At 33.0% G+C, this 23,066-nt stretch overlaps 1 protein-coding gene across 7 annotated transcripts; it reads left to right on the forward strand.

Moving 5' to 3' along the window:
- The first annotated feature begins 11,386 nt into the window (after positions 1-11,386).
- LOC134283677 (uncharacterized) lies at positions 11,387-18,061 on the forward strand. 7 transcript variants are annotated; one of them, XR_009995526.1, is made up of 4 exons: positions 11,387-11,487; positions 14,442-14,524; positions 16,401-16,455; positions 17,715-18,061. XR_009995526.1 is itself a non-coding variant. In XM_062766168.1 (3 exons), exons 2-3 carry the CDS (start codon positions 14,470-14,472, stop codon positions 18,002-18,004), a joined length of 345 nt encoding a protein of 114 aa, XP_062622152.1. In that variant the 5' UTR covers positions 11,387-11,487; positions 14,442-14,469; the 3' UTR covers positions 18,005-18,061. The 7 variants fall into 7 exon arrangements, 2 of the variants coding, with proteins under 2 accessions (XP_062622152.1, XP_062622151.1); XR_009995529.1 differs by having other exon boundaries at positions 17,718-18,061; XM_062766168.1 differs by lacking the exon at positions 16,401-16,455.
- The last annotated feature ends 5,005 nt before the right edge of the window (positions 18,062-23,066 follow it).

The raw sequence follows: 23,066 nt of genomic DNA on the forward strand, positions 1-23,066 counted from the left end.
AATGGCTGACACCCCCAACCTCTTTAAACAGAAAGCTAATTACAACTTATACACTATTAAATACAGATTTCAATAGTTTGGTAGAAAGCCTTCTGCTGTATTGTTTTACATAGACAGAGGTTTGAGAGGTCTGTGAAGATACATAAAATGAATAAAAGATGAATATGCAAAGACTTGTTAAATGATTTTGAAGTATTTTTAAAAGAGGCAATTTGAGTATTTAAGGATATCGTGCAACTACAGCTCGCGATTTATTGTAGTTGATTTACTTGATGTTGTAAATTAAAAGAGAAATAAAATTTTGATGAAAGTAATGTATATGTTGTATGTGGATGCTACTCTCTCTCTGTCTCTGTCTCTCTCTGTCTCTCTGTCTCTCTCTCTCTCTCTCTAAAGAGGAATTATTTTTAAGGGAATAATTTATTCCCTTTGGGAGATACGTAATATACACGATAAAAAGAATTTTAATGCTCTACCGGTTTTTACTTCTGGGATGTACCAGTAATTATCTAATAGAATGCTGAGGATAATAATTGGTCGCAAGAGAGGCAAATCTATGTGTGATTGTTTGAGAAAATGTTCATGGGGAAGGGAAAAAAAACAAGATTTTTGTTTATTAGTTTGGTAAAATGATTCTTTATATCAAGTTTATTTATTTTAAAATTATTTTAAAAACTTGTTTTAAACCCAATCTTATTTGTATTAAAAAAATCCACTCTATTATATTTTTTTCATAAAAGGAAATTCAACTGACAAGTTTAAAAATAATATTGCTCTAATACAATGTAAAAATGACATTGATGTGTCCATGTGTGCAAAAAGAAATTTTTATTAGGCATTTTGCATATTATATTACCCTACGTTTCATTTTCTTTTCAATATATTTTAGACTAGATTTTAGTCGAAGGGTAGGCCGTTACTGGTTTTACTTTTTCCATGTTTTCCGAATCAAAGGTTTGCAAACTGAAGAGAGGTTGATATAGGCGAGTGCCTGTCCGCCATTTTTTTTAAATATGGGTTAAAATAATTTTTGTTACCGACTGAAAGTCGAAAGTCATACTAGTTATCGTAAATGGATTTCTTCAAGATTGCCTTTATATCATCATGATTATTGATAAAGATAGACTGTGGAGAAAATATTCCTCTCTTGTGTGTTTGATGATCGTGAAAAGGAGATGTGCAGAGTGGACTGAATTGTTTTCAATTTAATTAAAATTAGATCTTAACTGGAGCGGATCAAAGATCTAATTTTAATTAGATTGGCAGTGTTTTGATCTTTATTCTTCTCACTTTTGAATTGTCAAAAAGCACATTGTATTCTTAAATAGACTTCAATTGTGTGACAATATCCCATTTAATTTCAAAAAACGACTGTTCAGTTAAAGTAGGAATTAGTATAAGTTTTAAATTCTTTTTGATTTCTTAAACTCAATAGATACGTTTATATTTAGTGTCAAAGCATAGACAGAACACTGAAATATTTTGTATTTTTCTCTGGGGATTCTAAGAATAGACACGCAGTCTAAAATACTTCAGTTCAAAAACTTTTTTCACCATCTTTTACACTATTTATGATTTTATGAAAGTGAAATTTCATGTGCCTAAATATGTTACGGCAAACACAAAGATGGAAGCATTAAGCAAAAGTTTATTGCTAACATTGATTGGTTGTGCACTTCTGTAGCTTGACATTTACTTAACTATTTTTCAAATCTCTACCTTTCAATCTGCTGTGTACCGCATAGGCGTCGGAACCGGGTAGGGGGGCTTAGCAACCCACTCTCACTTTATCTATAAAGATAGATATTATATAGGCATTGAAAATTTGGATTTACCTTTTTTGTTGGTGAAGCCAACCCCCAACCCCCTCCCCCACCACTTTCGATTAGTCTCCCCCTTTCAATTTCCGATCCGGGTTAGAATAGGTCCTCAGTACCCCCTTGCTTGTCGTAAAAGGCGACTAAATGGGGCGGTCCTCCGGATGAGACCATATAAACCGAGGTTTCGTGTTGCAGTAAGTGCTGGCAGATAAAGATCCCTCCCTGCTCAAAGGTCGTAAGTGCCGAGCATAAACCTAAATTTGCAGCCCTTCACCTGCAATGGTGACGTCTCCATATCAGTGAAATATTCTGGAGAGGGACGTTAAATAGTATACAATCAATCAATCAATTTGCTTCCGTCTCCCATGTACCGTCACAGTAGTTACGTCAGTAGCCTGCACGCTCGGATGGTCATGTGAACGAACACGACTGCAACTGACCTAACTTTAAATAATATGTAGAAACTGTTTCTCCCACAAGCGCACTGCACCTTGAAGTCAAAGTTACTGCTCCTTCATATTAGACCTTAAAAACCTAGGTCCAGTGTCACGATAGAAGTTAGCATGATAAGGAGCACACGGCGGGTGAGACCGGTCAGCAGGGTATGCTCACTCTTCCATGGCACCTGATCCCACCTCTGGTGTTTCGAAAGTCCGTGTTTGCTTTGCTCCTATTTTGTACTGTTTTATGGACTTTGATAATGAATACTGTTCGTTATCTCCATATTCTTCCATAAAGATCCCACACTACTCAATGGCACAGAGTGTCGAGTATTTAGGTAAAAAATTGAATCCCTTAATCTTTTGTATGTATATCGTGACGTCTGTGTAGGAGCTAAACTCTGGAATGGGACGTTAAACAACACACAATCAATCAATATGCCTTATAACCGTTTTTAGAATCATCTTCGAGAAAAAATAAGATGCAATGTCAATTATTTATGTATAGTATTATTAAATTCCATGTATAGTCACGCATGAATAGTTACATATGAATATAAATTTCAGATAAAAATCTGAATCAATGTTTCAGTTCATGCCAATGTATTGTCTAGTTGGTCATGTGGATCATATTCTATAGTGACATTGCCTGATCTTCTTTTGTGAGAGGCATGTCACATTACAGATAAGCAAGTTTTGGTTTTTGTATTTGTTTAGCATAATGCTAGTGATAAACACAGAACTAATTGTAAATAAAGATGTTATTGAAATTGACAAATGCAGAACAAAGTCATTATGTTTATTTATTACGATTCAAAGAAAAAATAAAGACAATTTGAATGTGCGAAAAATACTAGTATGACAAGCACGTCCTCTGTCTAAGAGATATAGAGTTGTTTAAAGATAAATCATTTACTGGTCTTTAATTTGCAGTAAACTTAAGCTGATACATTTCAGTTTGTTTCAGAAGGACTTTTAGCGCACCAAGGTAAAAACGCAAATGTTCAAATATCAATCCTGTTTGTCAAGCTAGTTGCCAGTATGTCTTAGACTTTTAACATTTTCTACTTTTTCTCAAGGAACCTTTGCAGTCTGTTAAAAAGGGTACACTGTTCGAAGCCTGATTATACTACATAAATTTAGTAGCTATTAAATTCATTCTTGCAATTTTATATTCTACCATTTTGCAACAAAAAAAAGATAAAAGTTCACCTAAAATATGATATAAAATTGTGCCAAATTTAAAAAGGCTATATTTCTTATTTGAAGAATGTTGGATTTTAGCCAATCGCACAACTAGACATATATAATGCATATTTTAATATTTTAAAATAATCGATATATACTAATTTTTTTTTTTAAAAAAAATGTAGAAACACTATAAGTCAAATGATATGATGATACATGCGCGTTAAGTAAATGCCAGAATGCTAATATTGATGACCGAAATGAGAATAAGAAATACGGAGAAGAACATGAGGCAAATTCTGTCTAATGCAGAAGCCAGTCTTTTCATTCGATTGGTTCCATTGGAATTTGAACATCTTTGTTGTTCATTTTTTGGTTCCCTATTCTCGTTTCCCAATCCAGAGGCGGTGGTTGGCTGAGCTGTTATGGAATTTTTTTTCTCCAAAATACATAGAAGACGGTTCAGTATTCCAATCTTGTTCTCATCTTCTTTGTGATAAATCCCAAGAACAAACACTAATGCCAGGATTATTAAGAAACTGTAGGTGATCATAAGAAGTAAATAGACCGAGAAGAACGACACTGTTAGACTGGTCTGTGGCATTTTATCCGTGACTAATGTTAGGAACACAACTAACGACAACAAAATTGTCACTGCAAACGACATTCTTTCCCCAGACTCAATTGGAATGGAAAATACAAAAAGATTAGCAACTCCAAGAAATAAAATTGGAGCAAAAATGTTAATCAGAAAAAAAGTTGGTCTTCTCTTTATTTTCATATAAATTATGACAAATGACATGTATCCTTTCGAAAAATTGTGGCCATAAACGGAACGCAGTTCCCAAGTAGGATGATGTTCAAACACATAATTAGAAAGGAATTGGTCAATTTGCAAGGAAATTTCCTGTTCCAGGAAAAAAGTCGCAAGGTGCAAGCTGCAGTTGTGAGTATCAAATGGGTAATACGTTATACTTGGGGAACACTTCGATGACGTCAGGATACCAGGAGTTAGTTGCGCACTTCCGTCGGCAAAGTATATCACCGTCTGCTTTTCAGGATCCCCAAAATCCATTTGAAATCCGGCCGCAGAATTTATCAGGAAAAAGGGAGGTGTCCATACTTTTGACATAGGAAGTCGAAGCATTCTCACTTGGTCATAATTGGAAGGATTCCATTTTATTAGCTCATCTCTCCATTTCAACCTTAATGCAATAATCATATGTAGAACTCCGTCAATTTCATCAAATTTATTAATTGCTTTCGATTTAAGGCTGATATTGACCTGTAGTTTGTCTGTCTGTATGTTAACTGGTCTGATGTCTTTTGAGTAATTCCTCAGCAGATCTGATTGTAAAGTCCTGTAGACTTCATAAGTATTTGACTGAACAGATGGGAGAACAGTAAGAAGACTGAGTACTCTCAACATATTAGATGACTCCATAGCTATGAATCCAACCTCACTCACCAACAAATGTTCAAGCAATAGAGCGAGAGTAAGTTTGTAACATTGAGTTTTAAAACAGAGCGCTTGACAATTTAACGGTTGAATTCAAAAGTAATCAATTAAGAGTGAAGAAATAGAAAATGCAATCAAATGCATTACTAATTGTTTTGAATCAGTGTTTCTTCAAACGATCTTTACTATCAGGCTTGCTGTGAATGTTGGATTTGACCGTCGTTGTAAATGATTAGGTTTCGTGATATGTACACTCAATTACTCAGTTATTGCAAGACCTACTCGGGGCAAATTGGTTATATAATTTGTTTTTTTTATCAAAAGAAACATTCGTCGAGCGGAGTTTCCTTATTTGTAATATTTTTTATTATGATTTATATTAAACTAGAACTACCAGGTTAACGTATATTGCAGACTAGCCTCCCGAAAAATTAAATATTTTATCCACCTTAATATCAACAGACAAAAAACGCCCTTAAAATATAGCTGGTGTTTTTGTCAGAGGATGACTGCACTTATGGATCTGCGTGAAAATAAACATTACTTTCAAATCAAACATTATTCTTTTTATTACAGGAATGATCAACATCTATTGTACATCTTTACTTAATTACAAAAAATTAAAGTATGCATTTATATGATGTGCGAATCTTTTTTCTAAAGCGGGGTTCATAAAAAGTTCTTCAATTTCTGTGCGATTCACACGTAGGGAGAAGGCTAAAATAGATTATAATAAACTCTCTCTCTCTCTCTCTCTCTCTCTCTCTCTCTCTCTCTCTCTCTCTCTTATACCCAAGGGCCGTAATATGTTAAATATTATACTTCACCACGTAATATCTTTTCTCAGGTAGTTGTGGTTATTGGTACCATGTTTTAACTATAGCTATAGAACACTGTGCTCAAACACGTTAAATAGACATCGATTTAAAAATTCTTTACTTACATGGATTGTCTCGTTTTAAACCTTTGTAAGTAATGTACTTACACCATAGAGAATAAATAAGATGGAAAATAGAGATCCCATATTTTTAATACACATTATTGTTATTTATCCAGTCTAATTTCAGTCCCATTCTTACGATGTTAGCTCCGCCTCTCATACATACATATATTAAATCAACAGGTCTGGACGATTTCTAAATAAGGACGAAAAAGTAATAACTGTGAATTGCTATACATACACAGAATAATCAAGCTGACCAATCAGATTACAGCATTTATACCAACCTATGAGAAAATAGATAAAACACGGGGTGTTATAGTTTTTTGCTCAAAAGGTATTTTTTGGAGCATTATTTGGTAAATTTTTTGCACATTTAGGAATATTTTAATATTCTACCGTGAACAAACGCAGCTTGAAAGCTTAGAAAACGTTTAAAGTAGGATTAAAATCTATCAATAGGAGGTAGCAATCCCAAGAGCTAAACTAACGTTATAAATTTGATATAAATACAGAAAAAATGTCAGTTTTTGAGCCTGACATAAAAATCTTATCGAATGGATTACAATCTTAATTATTTTTAATTGAGTGTTAATAATAAAAAAAAACGTCCATGCGATGTCTGGTATGCGAGGTAAGATATTTTAGGATAAAACGCATTCATGTATTTAATCACTATATTATTCTCCAGGTTTTTCGACTTTACTTTTGCCTATTTAAAACACGTGTGTTAGGTAGATATTTAAACATCATCGATGAAAATCGGATGGCTAGACAAAATCTCATTTACCATCATATCTTCTGGTGCATGTTATAATTGAACTAGATAAGAACTTGCTGGTATGATTAATAGCTGGTGTGGTATCATGCTCTTTTTTTTCTTTATCGAAATAAAAATGTCAAGTTTGTTCACAATAAATATGTGGGGAATACTTTATTCTTCAAAAGTTTTCATCTTACTTCTTAAGGTTTTTATAAAAAATATTTTTGAGGAAAAAAACAAAAGCACGTGTTTTCTTTTTGTTCCTTTAAAATATGTTTTGACGTGTGTTAAAATACTGTTGTCTGTTTGGGCAGAAAAATAATTACTTGTACATGATGTATATTTATAGCAACTTTCAGTTATCGTTCTTGACTTCCATATTTGGAAATCATCCAGACCTGCTCAAGGGCAGGTAAGTGTAATTTCTCTGTAACACACCCTCTTGTGAAAAGGTTTTTTATGATTATATTATAACAATAGAGTTCTGTGCATTATTCTTGAAAAACTTGTTTTTTTTCATCTGTATTCTTAATAGTATTTCAATTTCCAGTTAATCAGCTATTGTCTATTTATATAATAGTGTTGTGTTTTGCGTGCACTATGCCTAAATAATAGTCAGGGTTTTACACATGGTGCACGAGCCGGAGGCGAGTGCACTATGTGTCAAACCCTGACTACTATTTAGGCATAGTGCACGCAAAACACAACACTATTGTTATTATTATGCTGACTGTTGTTACTGTATAAAAACGGCAATATTTTCTCCATTCCAAATGTTTCATCACCTGTTACATTCGTCTACTCTATTATAACGTCACCTTATGCAATATGTACGTCATAATCTTTTTCTTTAATTTTGAACGTTCCATGCTTTATGTATAATCTACAGATAGTTTTAGAGAATAGTATTTGAGTGAAGGAAGGGGGTTGCAAGAAACTATATTAGAAAAATTATTTAATTTATTTTTAATCTTAAGTGCAAAATATTTGAAACTAAGTTAAACTTTATATATATTACAGTACTATACTATAGATAACGGCGTCTGTGGCGTAATCGGTAGTGCGTCGGGCTAACAAGCTCGGGGTCGTGAGTTCGCTCCCCAGGTGGGCGTTGTCGGATATTCCTCAGAAATGGAAGTCGTGCACTATTTCGGCATAGTATGATTACGCTATATAAATCCTTAGAACACTATGCGAGAATAGTAGGGTATGGGTTATATAGAGAGAAACTGACAGGAAGCATAATAATAATATATATAAATTGAACCGACAGGGGAGTTATATTAGACTGGCTTGTCTGTCTGATCATATAAATTATACAGTCGTTTCGTACGAATAGGACAGGGACTGCAAATTTAGGGTTTTATAAACTTTTGTGCAATTATGATAAAGGTTTACAAGGTTAGCTTTTTTAAAAAAGCTGAGAGTCAGCCACTGGAATACAGAAAGTTTCTTTCTTGTTTGTAATGGTTTATGATTTGATCTATCCATCATCTTGTGTTCCTTAAATGTAATAAATGCCATTTTAAGAAAAAGAAGGATATGGAAATAACGAACAGTATTCAATCTCAACGTCCATTAAACAAATATACAAAACAAGAGCAGAGCAAACACGGAAAAGATAAAGAACTTTATTCGGTAATAACCAATATTTGCCCCCCAAATCAAACTTTGATGGAGATATATTTGATTAAATTCTTAAACAGGTGAGCATATGCTGACTTCAAAGCACTGAATATTTTCATAAGTAATGACGCCATATGTATGTAATGACGTCACAAACATGACGTAAATTTCAGTTTTTTATGAATTTTACAGAAAAATGTACATATTTCGTCGATATTTTGTGTGTTCAGGAACAATATTTTGATATAATGTGTAGAATGATAATATCAATGAAATTTGTCAATATTGTTCCTGAACAAACTTGCGCTCTATAAATTTTAAAGATAAAATTGTTGAAATTTTGTCCATTTTGTCCTCTTTCTGAAAAAGGATATAAAATCGGACTAGTTTGTGACGTCATAAAAACAAGAATTGTGAATACACTGCTTTGAGATTATAATATTTTCTGTTAATTTATATTTCTCATACAATTAATTGAATTCAGCACATTTCAGGACGTTTTCAAAATTTGACTTTTGTGGGGGCAAATATATGCAATATACCGCATATAGTTCTTTTTGTAATCATTTTCTTATTTGCAACATAATGCTGTACTTAATAAATAATACAGCATAGAATATTTTTTTTTTAATTCTGCATCGTGATCATTACAATGATCTCCAATAAATTCTTTTCGGCACAGACATCAGAGAAAGTTTATCTTACATGTAAACCGGTAAATGAACAAAAGCCATCATGGCAAGTAAGATCACGTTAAATTCTGTTTAAAAAATGATAAAGATTATGATGAATAAAAGGAAGGTAGACTTTGTTTTAGATTGTTTTTAAATATTATTAGATAACAGTTTTCATCTGTGCATGAAACTCCTTAAAACTTAAAACTCCCGGAAACTTCCTCTTTTAACGTACAATGTGTCGAGAGTTGTAATGAATTATAATGAGTTGTAATGAGGTATTTGTATCCTGTAAATCACAGATTTATCATTCATATAAAACTACTTTTTTCAATGACGCTAAAATATATTTTGACCAGAAAGGAGGAAACTCTTAAAACAATCACGGGGGTCACGTAATTATGTTCCCCAAACGGAGTTTGGGAACATATTGTTTTTACTCGGTTTCTTATTATTATTATTATTATTATTATTCTTTTTTTTCTTCTTTGTTCTCCGGTACTTTTTTTGTCCGCGAGTGTTCTCAGAAACTGTTCACCCAGCTAAGTTAAAACCTTTTTAGGGTTAATAGGTGTCAAGTGTAGGTGTGCACAACGAAGGTCATTTTGCGCGCATACGCATGCACGTGCGTGCACGTGAAATGAGTGAAATGACTGATATAATTATAGCCATAACTTTTACATTTTTTATTGAAATGCTTTGAAACTCATTCTATAAGGATATATTATTAGTCTAGATAATATGACATGGTCAAATTATCACGTGCATGCACGTGGGAAGGATTGGCTGAAACAAAGATTTCAATATCTTTGTTTTTTGACGAAATAGTTTGAAATTTTAAACATAGTCATGCATTAGGATATACTACAATATAATATATAGCAGGTATCATGAAAAACGCGCATGCACGTGCGCTGCAATCTGATTGGCTTAAACTTTAAATGGGTATAACTCCTTTGATTTTCAACCAAACAGGATGGGATTTAGAACATAGATAGACATAGTGGATTCCTACATAAAGGTAAGGTCATCATGCACATGCATGCACGTGCATGCACATGAGATGGATAAAATCACAAATACACTTGATGAAGCGTATTTTTTAATACTTTTGGATTAAATGCTTTATTATCTTATTATATTAATGTATATAGATAGTGTAGACAAGAGAATATGGTCATTACGCACATGCATTTACATGTGCATGCGTGCAAATGCTAAAATTTGAATATACTCGGTTTTTTCAGGGAAACGTTGTTAAAGTGTAAAATGCATAGAGTTTGTCGTTTTTAATGAAGCTTAAAGGGAGTATGGCACGAAAAGGGATTTGGGGAGCGTTTGGGGAACATCTGTAACGGTTCCCGTTACAATTAGCCCTAGTTATTATTATTATTCTTTTTTCTTCTTATTTCTTCTCCGGTACTTTTTTGTCCGGAAGTGTTCTCAGAAACTGTTCACCAAACTAAGTTAAAACCTTTTTAGGGTTAGTAGGCATGTTGTGTAGATGTGCGAACGAAGGTTATTTTGCGCGCATTCGCATGCACGTGCGGGCGCGTGCAATGAGTAAAATGACTGATATATTTAATATGGTTGTAACTTTTATATTTTTTGATAAAATGTTTTGAAACTCATTATATAATGATATATAAGATGTGTAGATAAGAAAAAATTTGCATGAACTCACGCGCATGCACGTGTGCTTTGCTCTGATTGGCTGAAACAGAAATCTTAATATCTTTTTTGTTTTATGATGAAACGCTTTGAAATTTATAACATAGACATGCATTAGGATGTACTACAATATGATATACAAAATTTTTCATCAAATCACGCGCATGCACGTGCGCTGCAATCTGATTGGCTGAAACTTTGATTGACTATATCTCCCTTGGTTTTCAACCAAAGAGCATGAGATTTAGAACATAGATAGACATAAGGAACTCCTACAAGATGGTATGGTCAACATTCACATGCATTTGCGTGCACGTGTGCTTTGCTCTGATTGGCTGAAACAAAAATCTCAATATCTTTTCTGTTTTTTTACAAAATGCTTTAAAATTTAAAACATAGGGATACTTTAAGATGTCCTACAATATGATACATAATAATTGTGCGTTGCAATCTGATTGGCTTAAACTTTAAATGGCTATAACTCCCTTGTTTTTCAACCAAACAGGATGGGATTAGGAACATAGTGACATAATGGACACCTACAAGAAGGTTTCATCATGCACGTGCGTGCACGTGCAATGAGTAAAAAGTGTAGACAAGATGATATCGTCATTACGCTCACACACATGCGCACGCCTGCATTGCTTAAATTTGAAATACTTGGTATACTTTTGGGAAAACTTTGTTTACGTCTTAAATGCATAGATTTTGCCTTCTTTTATGAAACTTACAGGGAATATGGCACGAGAAGGGAGTTGGGGAGCGTTTGGGGAACATCTGTAACGGTTCCCGTTACAATTAGCACTAGTTGATAATACTTTACAAGTCGTTTTCCGTTCTTTTTTTAGTCTCAGTTTAACAGCACAGTGTCTGGGTGCTCTCTGGAAATTTGTCCTCTTGAAAAAGGTAAATAAAAAATGATTAATATTTTCTTTGAAACATTTGCAAATAAATATCGAGCAAATGGACTCATGATTATTTCATACATGTGAAGGACACCATTGATTTTTTTGGAGACGTTCATTATAGAGATTTAGCATTTATGATACTATATCTTTCCCAAAAATAATGATTCATTGCTATTCTTATACAAGAATATTTTGCCAAGATTTTATTTTCTTCAGAAAAAGTTTGTTTTCATAATTTGATAAAAAATGGGTGACTTAAATGGCTAGAAAAAATGCCGTAAATTTAAGTTTAAAAAAATGTTTATTTTTTCCATCATATGAGCCCACGATATCTTAACCGTGTATTCATGGTACGGATGTGAATTTAAAACGCTTTTTTCGAGGAAATTTAAATAAATATTGAAGGCATGGTGCCAAAAGATTTTTGAATATCAATAGATAATCAGGGTCACGCGTTTTTCATCGTCTGAATACATAGTCAGCACATATTTGTCGGTTGTTCTTAAGAAAACTGTAGTTGGATATTGAACAAAATAAAGTTATACAAAACCGCCTCTGGTCGAAACCGGTCAACCAAATAAATTTACTGCTGCATTCTTACGAAGTGATGGTGATCTGTTTTATATCTTTTAGTTTAAAATAAAGTTATATCAAAAGGAGAAAAGCCGGCAAACGTGTGCTCACACTTAATTTAACAAAAACATGTTCGAAAAAAAACTTCTCGCTTCCATTGATATGTCTTCAATTGACCTGTTTAATATTTCAATTCATCACATGATGTCCACTTGCGAGTGTACTCGTGAAAACAGTTACATTTTATTCTTCAACCTGACCTCGATCTAAATTATGTCTTTGAGCATGGTTTGTTGCCGTTTTCAGAATTTAGCAAAATAAATATTGTTTTAATTTTGCTATTGTCTTCACATTTTTAAAATAATACCATCGCTGTAATATGCTGAACACGTATTCGAATTCCTGGAGGGAGAGAAGGATAACAAGTTCTTTAACACTTGTAGTACCACGTTCCAGAACTGTGACATTTGGAAACCTTACCTTTAGCTATGCTGCACCAAGGTTATGGAACGCACTGCCAGAGTCAGTTAGAAACGCCCAGACACTTAACGCTTTCAAAAGACAGCTTAAAACATACTTTTTTCGTTCCTATTATGTTGAGTAACTGGAGGTATTAACAATCATAAGACATTGGATTGATATTGAGTGGAAAGTGATGCTATAATGTGATATTTACACATCAGCGCATTTATTTATTTTTTTTAAAGTTTTAACTTTCTACTATGTTTTTCATGCAAACTTTTTAACCTAAGTTTTATTACAAACTCATCGAAACTTGTATTAAGCAGCTTTAATCTTATTTTATGTTATATCTGTGCTTAATTAATTCCTAGAGTCTTATTAGCTTTTTATGACTGGTAAATTTTTAATATAAATTTGTATATGTTATTCTTAGTTAGAGTTATTGTTTTAATTTCGATTTCGATTTGTATCACTGTATTGTATTGCTATATCTTGTTTGTTGTATCTTTTCAACATGTCCATGAAAAAAGCGCTATATAAATCTGGTAAAATAAATGAATAAATAAATTATCCTCCTTTCACCAATATCATTTTTATTTGACAAAAAGAATAACTCTACATGATTTATATCGTCAAGTTTTAATTCAAGAAATTTAAACAATTGTACTTTATTTTCATATAATTTGTTGTTTTGATTTCAGTAAAAAATATCAGTCATTCAAATTGGATATCTATAATAGACTTCAGTGCAAAAAAATCATACACACTCTTTAAAAACTGAAAAATACACCATATTTGGTTAAAAATTATAATAAGAAAAAAGAATACAACTAGAGCAAAGCTCGTTGCAAAGCAACGAGTAGGTCTTCCGTCCTGTTTGACCGGAAGTAACTTTCGGCCATTTTGCAAAAATGAGTAATAACGCCCAAAAATGGTTAAATCTTTTAAATCTATGTTAATTAATGCAAAATTAAGCCAGTTTTTGCTACTTCCGGTTTGACCGGAAGTGACGACGACGGACAGAAAATTAATTTTTATGCTCCCAGTGACAGATGTTACCCCAAAAAACTTGTCAAGAACAGCAAAAATACGCGTTTTCTGAATACTTCCGGTATGGCCGGAAGTGACGTCAACGGAGGTATTCTGACGACACCAATAGATTGAACTTGACATTTGAAACAACTTTGCTTTTTTGATGTATTACAAATTCCCAATACTTTTTGAGATATAAAGGAAAATATTTCGGCCCCTCTAGGCCCTTAATTTTAGGGGCCAGTCCTTTCTTCGAGATATCATTTGAAAGATCTTCAAATTCTACACTTGTTTTGTTCTATATATTCTGACAAAATATTTTCAGATAAAACGATATCGTAGAAAAGGTGTAAGAAAATTTGAAAATTGTGATAGGACTATTTTCGGGCCATACCGAGTGCCGATGTGCGGCGTTTCCAGAAAAGGCAAAATGCGAAAAGCATATCTACAAACATATATAGATCTATCGTACCTGAATGTTTTATATTTCTATCTCAACCCATTTTTCAGAAAAACTCTGGAAAACCCGACCCTTTTAAATTTATAAAATCGGTAATATCTCAGACCGGAAGTGACGTCATAAAAATAAACGCATAAGGTTCAAGTGATGATACATAAGTCCTGAAAGTTTAATGAAAATTCACCGCGCCGTTTTCTATAAATCGCGTGCACAAAATCGGTAGGAAAACAACAATAAAAGTGAAAAAGAAACCTAACAATAACAGAAAGGTCTTCCGCTGAAGACGGAAGACCTTAATTATAACCTTTCCTCTCTATTTGACCTAAATCAAGTTTACACAAAAGTACCCTGTTTTTATTTTCTTCTTTCAAAGAGAGTTGTGGAAACTATCTTCCTGGTATTAAATTATTTATTTGATGTTGTAGAAATACCCAATGCATTTATTTCAACGTAATGTCAAGAGGCCTTCAGATTGCAGCTGTATCCTTATTGAGTTGGATTGTTACAGGTAAAAGACATAAAAGCTCACCTTCCGAATGGTTAAAATGTATAATACGGATAAGGGGAGCGGTCATTTACTCTGAAATTTGTTGTCTAAAGAGATTTTAAAAATTAAAGGTACTTTCTGTTCTTTCTGAAACAAACATGAAAACATATTGTCCCTGCCGGATAAAGGAAGAAACATCAGTTGATGAATATGCATCTCTAGAATACCAAGCATAAATTATTTAATTTTAGATGTAACATGTCATTTGATTGGATAAAAGATTTTTTACACCCTCGTAAGCTCTATGATCGAAACATTGACCTTGTCAGCAAATATCATTAAGTTAAATGCTGACTGACGTTTTTCATACCAATTGCAAGTCCATTATTTGTACACTGAATTTACGACGAATTTTTTCCGGTATTTCCTGATCATGGCAAGAAGCACACGGCGGGTGTGACAGGTCGGCAGGGGATGCTTACTCCTCCATGGTACCTGATCCCACCTCTGATGTTTCGGGGATCCGTGTTTGCACTGCTCTTATTTTGTATTGTTTTATGGACTTTGAGCTGAATACTGTTTGTTATCTCCAAACCCTATAGGTTGCATACCTCACAATATGTTAGGTTGAAAACATAATGCCCCCTTTGATGTTACTTTTAAAGCATGCTCAATTTGAAGCCATTTTTTAGAGAAAAAATGTTTTATCGTCTACAATGAAAAGAAAAAAAAAGATTTAAGCTTTTTTTTATCTATGTTATACGTATAACAGAAATTGGGACTACGCTTTTCTTAACCGCTACGAATTGAAAGAGCTTACACTGCCCCAAGTTATGTTATAGCATTGGCGTTGGAAGGAAATTGAAAGGGGGGCTAATGGACATTGGGGGAGGGGGGGGGTAAACCAACATAAAAAGGTAAATCCCAATTTTCAATGCCTGTATACCTGGTAATATCTATTTTTATATCGGTTTGACGCCTATGTATAGTGTATACCGTAGATTAAAATAAGCCATATTCCTTAAATGTTATCATTGACATTTCAGCATATTAACAGATGCCTGCTGATGTTGATTGAAGTTCATGAAAGTTTTCATAATTTGAAAACGTAAAAATTGTGAGGGTGGAAACACCTTTACGAATAATGTATTATCTGTTAGAAGACATATATACCCCTCACATAATTTATATCATTTGACAGTTTTGATCGCCATTGATTGGGAACCTTTGATTGATTGTATACTGTTTAACGTCCCTCTCCAGAATATTTCACCATTGCCGGTGAAGGGCTGCAAATTTAGGCCTATGCTCGGCACTTACGGCCTTTGAGCAGGGAGGGACCTTTATTGTGCCACACCTGCTGTGACACGGGGCCTCGGTTTATACGGTCTCATCCGAAGGACTGCCCCATTTAGTCGCCTTTTACGACAAGCAAGGGGGTACTGAGGACCTATTCAAAAACCGGATCCCCACGGGGCTCGGAACCTTTGAAATGTTTGAAATGTTCCCCTGGGATTTCCGGATCAGGGGTTTTGAAATGCTCCCCGGGATTTGTCAATGTGAGTGGCTGGTGTTTCTCTTTCCACAAAGAACCGACGTCCGGAACCAATCCTCGGTAATACTTTTGTTCTGAATATGCTAGCTGCGGAAATGTAGCTCTCTGAGTAAAAAAAAAATGACGCAAATGGATAGCTGCATGAATCTCTGCTACAACCTTCCGACAGACATAACCTACATCATGCTCTCACATAAACAGAAACTCTATTACATTAACAGTAACTCTATTAAATTAACATGAACTCTATCTCATTAACAGGAATTCTATCATATAAACGGGAAACTCTATAGCATTAGCAGGAACTCTATTACATTAATTGAAACCTTATTACATTAACAGGAACTCCATAAGATTGCTCAGAGGGAATGGGATATTGAGGCTAAGAAGAAAAAGTGTAAGTATTAAGGTTCATAAACCCTCTGCTCACTCATATGAAATTTTTCTTTAACTTTTATGATTCTTTTATTTGATATTAAAAACATTGACCCTTTGACCTTGACCTTAGAGTTTGACACTTTTTAACACAAAAAATCCAAACGTTTTCTTTTGCCCTAATTTTTAAATTTAACTGATATTTCATATTTCAAATATCAATTCTTTGTGATAAGAGCTTTCTATTGAAACCACTAGTTTTGGCCTTTTGAATTTAGATATTTCCGTATTATCAAGAAAACTTTAACTTTGGCCATAACTTTTGAATTGTTAGGTTTAGGTATTTCAAACTTCACTTATGTAGTCATTGTGAGAAAACCTTTCAATGGATATCAAAACTTTTAACACCTTGACTTTGACCTTGGTTTTTGACCTACTTTTCACAAACAAATCGGAGTTTGTCCTACCTTTAAAAACGCTCACCTTGGTTGAAACCTTTGAACAGGTGATGCAAGGGTTTTCAATGGAAAGGCCTTACTTTAAGTACCAACATATTTGATCTGGATTTGAGAAAGCTTAACCTTCGCTATGTTGCCATACGGCGGCATTAGTGTTTCACAAACACATCTTGTTATTACATGCTGTTGTTTCTTTGGAGGTTTAAAGGCGTAAACCCGGTACACCTTGGTGTATTAAACAATTATTAATTAAACAATTTATCCATAACATGCTTTCATTTTTATCACATGCATACAATAACAAAAATATTTTTGTCAAATTTCTCTAATATGCATTTGATTAAAAAATAGATACTCTTTCATCAAAAAATATGTAGATTATATTTTTACTCCTTTGATAAAAAAGTAAAATAATTTTTTTTTGCTTTCTACAAATCTGATTTTAAACATTTTAAACTTTAAATAAAAAACTGCACATTAAATCTGAAAATATATATTTCTGCAGTGTATCAAAATTGTTAATTTCTAATTTCATCCAAAAACATTTTCGAATCTAACACCACCTAATGGTACTTATATTCCTTTGTTCTTCAAATTGAAATAAAGGTATGTTTATGCTCGTTAGAAAATATTCTATTGCTACATATGCCACGACGCAAAAAAAAGGTTCATTCCTTTTTAAGGTCTATTGAATTTGGATACAGCAGATAAAATTTTATAATATTTTTAGAGCATGCAGGACGTAAAGCAAAAAAATCATATTGTATCGGTTGTGTTTCAAACTTAAGTATGATATAATTTTTTTTCTTGTCCTTTTCTGCAGAAGTTGATCTCAATGGTTCATTTGCATTTCGTGCCAATGTTTTGACATTTGACGACAATGAAAGACTCCTTTTTGATGATTGGACACCAGTGACGTATCAGAACTGGAATTTTAACGATGAGGGTGAGACAGCAGTTGACCTCCTTTTGACTTTTCATAACGACGGCAGGTGGCGCTGGGTGACTGAGAGGAACTACACGTACTATACCGGAGAAGACGGACCAAAACTCCCCTTTATTTTTGAGGATTCTCCGTTTTATTTGGAGCCAGAAGAGTGTTCTGTAACATAATGTTTCATTCTCTTTAAATTCAAATAAACATTTGCAATATATATATATATATATATATATATATATATATATATATATATATATATATATATATATATATATATATATATATATATTTAATTTCATTAAACACAGTGTAAAAAGTTCTTCTCAAGTGTATGTAGTATATACATCTATTCGGAAGAGATCTAGATCCATCCTCATGATTTTGAATAAGCTATAAATAGACAGAATGTACGTTATATTGAGGTGTCTCCTTACCTTTGCAAGGAAACTTACAACTCGGATCTCTTCTCATTATGCGTATAATTTTTTTTTAGAAAAAAACTGACAAAGTGCTTTTTATTATTCTCTATGTACTTGTAATTCAGAATCATGTTAGATATATCTTGTTCTGACGGTCGGTCTGTTTGTCTGTTTGTTTGTTATTTTTTCTGATTTATTTGTAAGTGGATAAATAAATTGACCCTGACTATAACCTTTGATTGGTTTGAGCTTTAAACTTGATATTTCAAAGGTATTTAAAATATGAAAGGACCTTTTCTTGGGCTTAACTATTCTATTTGGCATTTTGACCTTCATTTTGGAATTCGCCACTTATGGAAAATTTTCTTTAATTTAAATCTTGATCATATGAGAGCTCTATGGTTTACATATTTCACTGGTGTATTCCATGTGTAGAAACGTTTTCTTGGGTACAAGTATTTTTGACATTTTGACGATGATCTTTAGGTTTGATTCACTTTTGAAGAAATTTTCAAAAATTTAATCTTAACCATAACTAATAAATGGCTAAATCATGTGATATCATACTCCTCACACTCATTTATTTGTCAAGAACTTCTCTTGAGTACCAGCAGTAATGACCTTTGACCTTTTTGACCTTGAACTTGGATTTTGACCTACTTTTCAATAACTTTAACCTTGGCCGTAGCTCCTGAATGACTAGTGCTAGGGAATTACTATTTTACCGGTTTATTTCTCGTGGTAAGAGCTTCTCTGGAATACCAATATATATTTTTTTCCTTTTACTTGGATCTTAGACTTTGACCTTATTTTGAAAAAAAAACTTTCTCAATGGTTGATTCTGTGACTTTTCTCAAGTGTATTTGGAGCCAGAAGAGTGTTTTGTTACATAATGTTTCATTTTCTTTACATTAAAAGAAACATTTGCTACAATTTTTTTTATTTCAATTTTAATTTCATTAAGCACAGTGTAAAAAGTTCTAAATAATCTAAAAGTGTTTTTCAAGTTAATGTAGTAAATTCGTTTCCTCGGAAGAGATCTAGATTCATCCTCATGATTTAAAATAAACTATGGATAGCTTCTCAATGTCTTCGCAAGGAAGCTTATCAATCGCGATCGGATCGCCTCTCACAATACATATAATTTTTTTTAGCACAAAGTGCTTTTTATTAATTTCTATGAATCCAAGAATCAGGAGCAGATATATCTTCTTCTGACGGTCGGTCCGTCCGTCTGTCTGTCTGTCTTTTTTTTTTTTTTTTTTTGAGTGGATAAATAAATTGATCTTGACTATAACGTTTGAATGGTTTCAGGTATGGATTTCATATTTTAAAGGTGTATAAAATATGAAAAGATTTTTTTCATGGGTTTAAATATTTTCTTTTGATATTTTGACCTTAATTTTGGGATTTGAGCCTAGGTCATATGAGCTATGGCTGTTATATTTTACCGGTGTATTCCATATGTGATAACTTTTTCTTTCGTACTAATATCTTTGACATCTTTACTTTGAACTTGAAGTTTGACTAATTTTTAAAGAAATTTTCATAATTTTAATCTTAGCCATGGCCATTGAACGGTTAAGTCAAGTGATATCATATGTATGGCACGCCAAATTCACAAAAAAAAACTAGGTTTATCGGTTGTAAACTATAGTTTACGGACTGTAAACTATAGTTAACAACGTTAATCTATATTTTACATCTGTAAAACATAGTTAACGCAATAATCTATGTTTCACAAGCGTAAACTATACTTAACACCGAAAACAATCATTTGCGATTGCAAAACATATATAATCTGATAAATACAGTTTCACAATTTATAAACTATAGTTTACAAACCGTTAACTATAGTTAACGATCTGATAAATATAGTTTCACGATTTGTGAAACTATGATTAACAACTCTTAACTATAGTCATAGACCTAAAACGAAGGGACCGCCGACTTATGACGTCATAATCACTATCTTCTTGCGCTTGCAGCGCCCTCACCGGGATGTATAGAAACAGACTTCCTGTAATGAAATCACTGTTGTCGCATCATGATTTTTTGCATTCTTTAAGGAAATAACAACAAATTAGAAAAATCAATCACTTATCTAAGCTTTCCATGACGAAATGATATCGACTGACTACTTCGGAACTTATAACTTTACGCTGTGGAGTCGATGGAAACGTTTTAACTGCAGACATCAGCTGATTGCGACGTGACATCTCTTGAATGTTGTCGATTATATTTTACGGTAGTACATAATTTATATTCTTATTTAATTTACAAAATAAGGAAACAATTTTCTACCAGTATTTTTAAAACAACGACCAATTTCATATCTATGCTGAATTGATATAAACCGATAAAATAATAAATACATCGTGAAGTGTCGTTCAACAATTTAGAGATGTTCCCGTTAATGATCTACATACTTATGTATTTTTAAAAAGTTAGTTATAACTCTTAAAAGATTTATTAATCGTGTTAATTTAGGATTACAGCATTATCAGTGATCAAAAGATTTTCTAAGGGGTATTTTTTATTTTTCCCCACAGGATTTGTACATAGCCTGTCCACTTTTCAACCAAACTCTATGGAAAATGTTTGAGAACATGTACCATGCCATGTACCATCTCACTCTGGTATAATAAGTCAAATGTGAAAGAACAATGGTTGGTTACAAACCTGCACAGGATTAAATCAACAAAAGTGCCAAGTGGTGTGTCCCATGTATGCACGAATGAGTTGCACATAACTGGATTTCAATTATTTAATTATCATGTTTAGAACTCCAATTTTTTCAACTATACTGTGTATATCCAGATTGTGACTCGATGGCGGTGTTTTTCTTTGAAGTTTACTGTTCTGTATTAGCAATACAGGACGGCACTTTTGTGGGCGGAGCTACTTTCCGTTCTGTATTAGCCAACTATTTTGTATCTAAAATACAGCACGGTCTAAAAATATATCTGATTCAATTTAGCAAAAGCACGTACAAATAGTAAAATGCTGATGTTTTCCAATAATAAATTTTAGAGCAATACCCGGTTTTAATCCTGAGAATGTAAAATGTCAATAAACACTTATTCCACACAGAATCTACACGTAATTTAGATCCAAAGGAAAACGAAAATTCACAATAACGGAAAACATAATATACACGTAATTTTGATCCAAACGAAAAGAAAATTCGCAATAACGGAAAACATCCACTATCCTCGTGCAAAATCATTCAAGTCCATCTTCGCGTTTTTATTTTTAAAAATCCTTCTCGCTTACGACAGCCACACGTCGATCTCTTTCAATTCGTTTTTAATGTCGCAATTCAATTAGAAAATAAAAATCTGTGATATCAGAGTCCATCGTCGAATTTTCTGTAAATCCTGATTTTGAAAATCTAGTCAAACCGGGATTTTAAGGTTAGACCCCTGAAAAATATTATAATAAATCTACATTTATAGATCATAACAATAAGGGTTAAATCCTCCACTTTATCCATTAAGAGTGACTATCACTCGATTACGTCTACCCCGTTAAGTTGTCAAAATTAATCTGACCGAATTTTACGTTTTCCGTGAAAATATGTATACTGCGGATGCGAACTCCCCGTCGGGGCCTCATCTACAGAACTCTGGCGGAAGTTTGGATGCTGCAAAGTTATAAAGCATGTAAAGTGGGCGGAGTTATTTTTGATTGATCGTGTCACAAATCATTTAGAGAACTCGACAGGTTCTGTATCGTAGATACAAATTTGGGGGTGGAGACTCGTGCTTGCGCACTTGTCCACCCCCAAATTTGTATCTACGATACAGAACCCGTGTCGTTCTCTAAATAATACTTGTGATTATTATTAACTTTTGTATATCATAACTCAAAGACAACATGCATCAATATAAATATTAAATACACTGTAATTTAATATGACTGTAATGAAATACTGTAGACGTACTTTTTACCGCGTGGGATTAATTTCCGCTATGTACGCGTACACACTTTTTCCGCGAATATTTGTCACAGTGTATTAAAGATTCATTAAGGACTTATAACGACAATCCAAGATATCCGCGTAATTTCATACCCGCGGATTGAATAGAAATTCTGATTCCGCGGAATTATGACCCCGTGGAATAAAGTACTTTTACAGTATTATTAAAATCTTTGTTACATTTTAGACTTTTCCACTTTTTTATTTATTAAAAAGGCTATTCATTAACTTAAAGCAGTGAAAAGCACTGATAATTAACATTAATTATGCATGGTTTAAAATTGAATATGGGAGTTACTTCTTGAAATTTTGTGATTTTACAGTTTAAAAAGTCAGCCATTTCCATAGTGAGTTTGTATAAGTGAGCACTGCTTTAGATGTACATGCATGGCATATTTAATTTTAAAATAATTATTTTCAACGTCATCGATCAAAACTGCAAAGTACAAAATAATAATCGCTGAGCATCATGTTCAATCTTATCAGCAGCCTTGAATAACAAACACTAGTAAGTAAATATTTTATATACATGTATACAAGTTCTACTGCCACTATGATTAAACTGTTTGATCTTTAACCCACTGCCTAAATAGAAGTTTTAATAACTTATTAACTTACTGTAGCTCAAAACACACAGGCACTTGTAAATCTTATTTTTTTTGTTTTGTTGTCTTTTTATGAAATTATACTCCCTATACCTTGTTATTTAGTCGCGGAAAATGTTCTTTTTTATTACACTGTAAAAGAATCATATTTAAATGGGATCAACTTTTCTTTCTTCTTTTTTTTAGCGATGCATATCAAGTTTGTGCGCATAAATATCGAACTACCTTT

Source organism: Saccostrea cucullata, unplaced genomic scaffold (genome assembly GCF_032062105.1).
Source record: "Saccostrea cucullata isolate Sc308-1 unplaced genomic scaffold, CSIRO_AGI_Scuc_v1 ctg2106, whole genome shotgun sequence".
NCBI lineage: Eukaryota > Metazoa > Mollusca > Bivalvia > Ostreida > Ostreidae > Saccostrea > Saccostrea cuccullata.